General features: G+C 43.2%; 1 protein-coding gene across 1 annotated transcript; it reads left to right on the top strand.

Annotated features, from left to right (window-relative positions):
* Positions 1-4,946: 4,946 nt before the first annotated feature.
* On the top strand, positions 4,947-6,429 carry LOC116502632 (uracil nucleotide/cysteinyl leukotriene receptor-like). Its single transcript, XM_032208502.1, has one exon. It carries the CDS (start codon positions 4,947-4,949, stop codon positions 6,012-6,014), a length of 1,068 nt encoding a protein of 355 aa, XP_032064393.1. The 3' UTR covers positions 6,015-6,429.
* Positions 6,430-6,784: the final 355 nt, after the last annotated feature.

The following is a 6,784-nucleotide window of genomic DNA, read 5'->3' on the forward strand; positions in this document are numbered from 1 at the left end:
TTGTTTACGTACTTTTCCCCATTGCTACTCCAGCCTACAGATCTGGATAATAGAAGTGAAATGATATGTTGGGGGAAAAGCGGCTCACAGTAATTAAAGCATTTCGTAAACTTAATCCAACTAAAGGGCACATTTAAACCTATAGTATTCATTTCAGCTGTGTTGGATATAGTCCATTACTTCCAAAGAGAATATACAAATTCATTCTCTCTCTCTCTCTCTCTCTCTCTCTCTCTCTCTCCCTCCCTCCCTCCCTCCCTCCCTCCCTCCTTCCCCCCTTTCTCCCTCCCTCCCTCCCCCTCTCACCACCCCTGTGTGTGTGTGTGTGTGTGTGTGTGTGTGTGTGTGAATACAGCCCAAGCAAATATTGAATGTTGGCAGCCAGGAGAGAATTAAATCTGTGATGCCCAAATTGTCTGAGAACATCCTAAAACAAACTGCAGAAAGCAAATTCACAACAGGCAGAAAAGATGCTGTTATAATATACAATAATGAGAATAAATGAGGTGAAATGTCATCCAAATATCCCGAATTTAATTCTACTTCCTAGGGGATCATGGAAAAGGTGCTATCATATCTCAGCCGTAGCCCTTCATTCACGGTGTGTTCAAATTATTAATAATGTGTACAAGATGCTTTGGATTCTTGAAAAGAATTATCCTTATTCTCTTCTTATTCGTTAATACACCAGTGGTTAAAAAAATCCTCCACAAAACCTGATGGGTGGACTGGAGGTCTCTTGGCAGATGCTGGAGGGTGGTCTTTTGAGAATGCTCTAGCCTGGATTGTGACCATTGAGAAGGAATTCTTCTGATCAGGGAAGGCAACCTGCAGCCATTGGGGCATATCCAGCCCAGGATTGTTCACCACCCCCAGACTGCGGGACCTCAGAATGGCAGCAGTGGGATTTTTCTAAATATTTTCTACTGGAAGAACAAGAAACAAGGACCATGAAATGTTTCATGAGCTTAATACAACTTCAGGCATAAAACCAAAATGGAGATGTGCGATGAAACAATGAAAGAGATCTACTTTCTCAGCCACAGTGGATTCACTGGCTGATTGGCTATTCATTTTCACTCAGACCAAACTACCTCATGGGATTGTTGTGGCAGAAATGAGGAGGGGTGATATAATCTATGTCCTTTGGGCTCATCAAGGAAAATCGGGATGCAGTTCTGACAAAGTAAAAGCAATTGGTCAGAAAAATATAAATCAAGAAACAAACTGATATTATGCTACAGTTTTCCCAACAGTAGATATGATATGCTTGAAGAAATGTCTGTTTTATAGGAACAGAAATTAGACCTAGGGATGTGAATATATATAGTTGTGTTAAGCCATGCTAAACTGAAACTAACTTTTAGATGACCCTAGCTGTTAACTGCAACTGTTTTGGAGGGAAACAGGGTTTTTCATGTATTATGATTGGTTAAGGTCCTGTGGACCCAAAGTATAATTTACAGGCAATTGCCTGCTATTCTTCAGTTCCAGTTTGTCAATAAATGCTGTTGTATCTCTGCTGGTCTGCTTCTTGCCTACTAAAGCCCACTGCACAATAGGATGTCTTTTATTTCCACTAACTACAATGAATCTTGTAACACTGAGGTCTCAGCAGTGATAAATGCCACAAATGTTCTTTAAAAACTATGTCCGCTTAGCCTTGACACAGGAAACCAGGACAGGGTGATAATGTTGCCTATAATGTTGTTTCAGAATAATCCCCACCCATTTTCGCCTTGTCCAAGTTCTTTGAGCCAGCAAAGGAGCAGGCATCTTCTAGATCACCAAGACACCCAAGGTATGGATACTGCAGGTAGCAGCAAGAATGCCATAGTGGAAATATACTTTTCTTTTTATCTGCTTTCACGTTGTTTTGATGCCTTTCAATTTAATGCATTTAACAGCCTATTTTGCTTTGTGGGTGAAATGTGAACATCACTTCTTAAAATAAATTTGGATAAGATTTGTTTTGTTCTCCTAAAAATGGAACATATATACAACTGATGATTATTGCTAAATTGCTCTTGGTCTAGAATTGGGATAATAAAGTTTTGATGACAATAATAATATTTCCTTTAATTCCGTTGTCAAGTTCTCCCAATCTGCTAGATACATTTCTTACCAGAATAATAATAATAAAAAAAATAGCAAGGTAGAAATGCATACTAATTTCAATATTGAGCTGAAAAAAATAATAGGAAAAAATTCAGGGTTCTCATTTTTTGTGGACTTTTTACTCTGTAGAATGCAATTTTTAATTGCCTCCCAGAGTTAAGTGAAATAGCCGTCGGAAAATTAACTCTCTGTGAAAAAAAAATTATATATTTTAGATAATCCAAGCAAGGCAATGTCTAAAATTGATACTATTCTTAATACAACTGTATATCTTCTTAAACAAATTAATTAGCATATAATTTTCTTTTTTAATCTGCCTTTCCAATATCTCTAGGGGAGATATTGGAAAGGCAGATAAAAAAGAAAATTATATGCTAATTAATGTGGGAAGGAATATGGCAACCCACTTCCGCTTTCTGAGCCATTCCTACATTAGTTACAGAATGCTCTGCCTTTCATTTGCAAATGGTGTTTTAGCGTGGTTCAGCTTAATAAAAAATACAGGATATATAAGAAAAAAAATTAAAAGATGCTAGACTGACACTCATCTTTGAGTAAGAAATGTTACAATCTCTCTCAGCCAACTAATTTCTCTGGGGTATGGTGAGCGCTTCCTTTCATGGCAGAAGTTGGGGGCATGGGAAGCTTCAGCGGGAAGTGTGGAAAACAGAGAGGAAATGAGCTGTCAGAGGTACTTGCGGGGAGGGAAGCTGACAGCAGGACCAAATGAAACAGATGCTTCCCCCACCACCCAGTTCTGAAGTTTGCTTTAGTCTCTAACACAACCAGCTAAATAAAATATTTCTCTCAACTGTTATGAATCCTTGAGATACACAGTTGTCTTAGAATCATGTCAATCAAGGAGAATATGCATCATGTAGGGAAAATAGGTCCTTTTCTAGTAATCGACATAACCTGTCCTCCTGGACTCAGTGCAATTTTGTGCCTATTGATGGAGATTGTAAAGGGAGGGGAATGGACTGGAAAGCATGAGGATTTTTGCCACGGCAACCTGTCTGAGCAATCTTCCAGTTAGGAAAAATTCAATTCCCAGAATTCCGCCATCAAGAATAGCTCTTCTTCAAAATTCTAAATTTGACATCCATTTTGGATGTTGCCAAGTTTAGTAAATTCTGTGCCAGAACTGAAACCGTTTATTGGCTGTGCCCCTACCTGGCTGGGGGCAGAATGGATGAATAGCTGAATAGTTGATATAAATTGCTTCCTTCTGTTGATGATGGAAAGAAAACATTAAATGTTCCACCATACCAAAGTGTTATTATTTAAGGCAAGAGCCAGCAGAAAACCATGCTGCTTTGAAAAAGTGCTGGTTGCATTCCAGATGGCCTATTTTGCCATAGCAATGCAGCAGAGGAGAGGGTCTGTCTGCAGCACAAGTGGGAGGGGGAGAAGGGAAGTGTGCGGGAAACGCCTCCTTTGATGCTGGTTTCTGGCAGCAGAAGATTTATGGGAATTCTGCTGTAAGGTCTCCAATCTCACAGGGCAGTGTTTCTCAGCCTTAAGACTTCCCAGTCAGCATGCTTCAAATGGCTGAAGTTGAGAAACATTGCCATAGGGCAGTGATGGAGAACCTTTTTGTAAACGTGTGCCAAAATTGTGCGTGCGTGTGCGATAGCGCGCACCCACGTGCCCCACACCCATAATGTAATGTGCCCCACCCACCTGCATATGCACGCACAACCCACGATGTTTGTGTGTATGGGGGGGGGAGTTTTTACCCTCTCCAGGCTTCCAGACCCTGGGGAGGACAAAAATCGGGCCCAATGGGCCAACCGGAAGTTTGTAAACAATCCGTTTTTGGCTTCTAGAGGTCCTGAGGAGACTAGTTTTTGCGTCCCTGGGCTTCAGGAAAGCCACCGGAGACTGGGGAGGGTGAAAAACAGGCCCAATGGGCTAACTGGAAGTTTAGAAACTATCCATTTCCAGCTTTAGACTGACACTTGGCATGGCTTGTGCTGGTGGAAATTGAAAAACACCCCTTTTGAATTGAATTGAATTGAATTTATTGCATTTATATGCTGCCCTTTTCCCCGAAGTGGGGAGAGAAAAACAGAACAAGGCTGCTTTCGTGGTGGGTCAGGAAAGAAGTCTGAGAAAGATGCTGTGCATTTGTGTTCTTCAGAAACAGTCAGTAGGCATCTTTGCAGACCAGGCCAAGCAGACAGGCCCTTAAGAAAGAAACCTTAAAGAATGTAGACAGTCCAATCTTTCTCCACCCATATTTCTGCCCTTGCACCAGTAAAGTAATGGAAATACTCCATGCTCAGAGTTTCCACTTCACATTTGGCCTGGTGTGATTGTTGGTGTTGATATTGGTATTTATTCGATTTGTAAGCCGCCCTATTCCCCGAAGGGACTCAGGGCGGCTGAACAAAATCCAGGGGAAGGGGAAAAACAAATACAGAAAATAAGACAAACAGGACAGTGATACAACAATTTAAAAAACACAGCAAGCACAGCAAATTCGAGGGGGGGGGGAACTCAACCCCAGGCTTGCTGGGACAGCCAGGTCTTGACGGCTGTCCGGAAGGCCTGAAGGGTGGCGAGGGTCCGAATCTCCATGGGGAGCTCATTCCAAAGGGCCGGAGCAGCCACAGAGAAGGCCCTCCTCCGGGTGGTTGACAGCCGGCATTGGCCGGCAGATGGAATTCGGAGGAGGCCTAATCTGTGGGATCTAATGGGTCTATGGGAGGTAATTGGCAGGAGGCGGTTTCTCAAGTACCCAGGTCCAATACCATGTTGTTCCTTAAGACGCCCAGAGGTTGTCCACTCTGGGTTAACATGTAAGTTTTATTTTTGTTTTGCAGATGTGGAAGAATGGCACAGATGCACCCTTCCTTTTGAGGGAAACGCCAGGCTCTCTCCCTAACAACTCAGCACATTTGCAGTGTGTGGCTGAAGCAGGATTCCAGCACTTACTGTTACCCATCATTTACAGCCTGGTTTGCCTCCTGAGCCTGGCCTCAAATGGCGTGGCCTTATGGAGCTCTTGGTTCTACCGAGCCCAGGCCCCACCCATCATGACCTTCATCTACAACCTGATTATCATTGACCTGCTCTTTGCCCTGTCGCTGCCATTACAGGCAGTGTATCACGCCAGGCACAATGACTGGCCCTTTGGAGAAGGCCTGTGCAAGGCCACCAATGCCCTCTTCCTGGCCAACATGTTCAGCTGCACTCTTTTCCTGTCCTGCATCTGCCTGGAGCGTTATGTGGCTGTCCTCCACCCTGTCGTCTACCTGCGCCTCAAATGGCCTCTGTATCGTGTGCTGCTCTCCATGGCTATCTGGTCTTTGGTAGGGATTGGACTGCTGATCTTCTTCTCCAAGAGCACCGTGACTCATCGCTTCTCCAATGGAAACACCGCCTGCATGGAAAACTTCCCAGCCCAAGTTTGGAGTGGAAGTCTGGCAGCCATGGTCCTATCTTCCTCAGCCCTGGGCTTCTTCCTGCCCTTCCTTACTATCATTATCTGTTCCATTGTGATTGCCCACCGAATTATGAATCTGGGCCATGGGACAATGCAGGCGTCTTCATTGCGTAGGCATTCCCTTCAAACCCTCTTGATGGTGACGAGCCTGCTCATCTTCTGTTTCCTCCCTTTTCATATCATCCATGTGCTACACACCCTGGGCCGTATTGGCGTTCTTTCGGCTCCAGGACTGCTGCACTTCACTTGCTCAGCCCAGCGTGCAGCTATGGCCCTTGCTAGTATCAATAGTGCTCTTGACCCTCTGGTATACTATTTTAACATGAAGCCTGCCGATTGTAAGCTACCTTGCTGTGGCTCAGTCAGTCAAAACCTTATGGAGGCAGGTGAGATTGCTAATAGCACAGGGGAGCACCCGAGGAGGAGCATAGTTCTTAGAGACTGAACTTTGTCTATGGCTTCTTTCTGACATCTAGGGGAAAGGTGGACATTACTGTAACCTAAGTTATATGCTCCTCTTTGGCAGAGAGACAGATTGAGAGAAAGAGGCAGAGAGGAATTTTATACATGAGATATTGATTTAATGCTTGCTTTGACTGGCATGACTGGCATCATTAGCCCAGCCTACATCATGTCCTTGTCTAAGTTAAGATACAGAGGAATGGATGAAACTGTATCTCCCAATCTTGTCTTCACCAGAGTGTTTGTTCTATGGCTCCCCCTGTCCCAAACAGCGCTCCAATAGGACAATGCTGGTTGGTTATCAGGTTGAAGACTAGACTGGAATGTTCTTTCAAGATCAGATAAGAACTGTACCCCAAGAACAATCAATCTGAAGCAGTGGGAGCAAAGGTTGGTTAGAGAAGAGGACAGAAGGAGGGAGGGAAGGAGGGAGGGAAGGAAGGAGAGTAGGAGAGAAGAATGGAGGGAAGGAAGGAGGGAAGGAAGGAAGGAAGAAGAAGTAGGATTGTTGTAAGATAAGATGGATTTATGGGATGGTAAGAAAGCAATTTCAAGTATATTGTCAACTGTAGGGGGAAAAATTGTTTTAAATACATATTATTATTAACAGTTATGAGATCATATAATTGTGAATGTATATATGAAATTAATAAAATTTAAAAAAAATAGAGAAGAGGACAGAAAATAAAAATAAACCAGGAATCCAGACTAGAATTATCAGATTTGTGTTGCAATAATCTGGGTTAGAATTGC

This window comes from Thamnophis elegans, chromosome 2, assembly GCF_009769535.1.
Source record: "Thamnophis elegans isolate rThaEle1 chromosome 2, rThaEle1.pri, whole genome shotgun sequence".
Taxonomy (NCBI): Eukaryota; Metazoa; Chordata; class Lepidosauria; order Squamata; family Colubridae; genus Thamnophis; species Thamnophis elegans.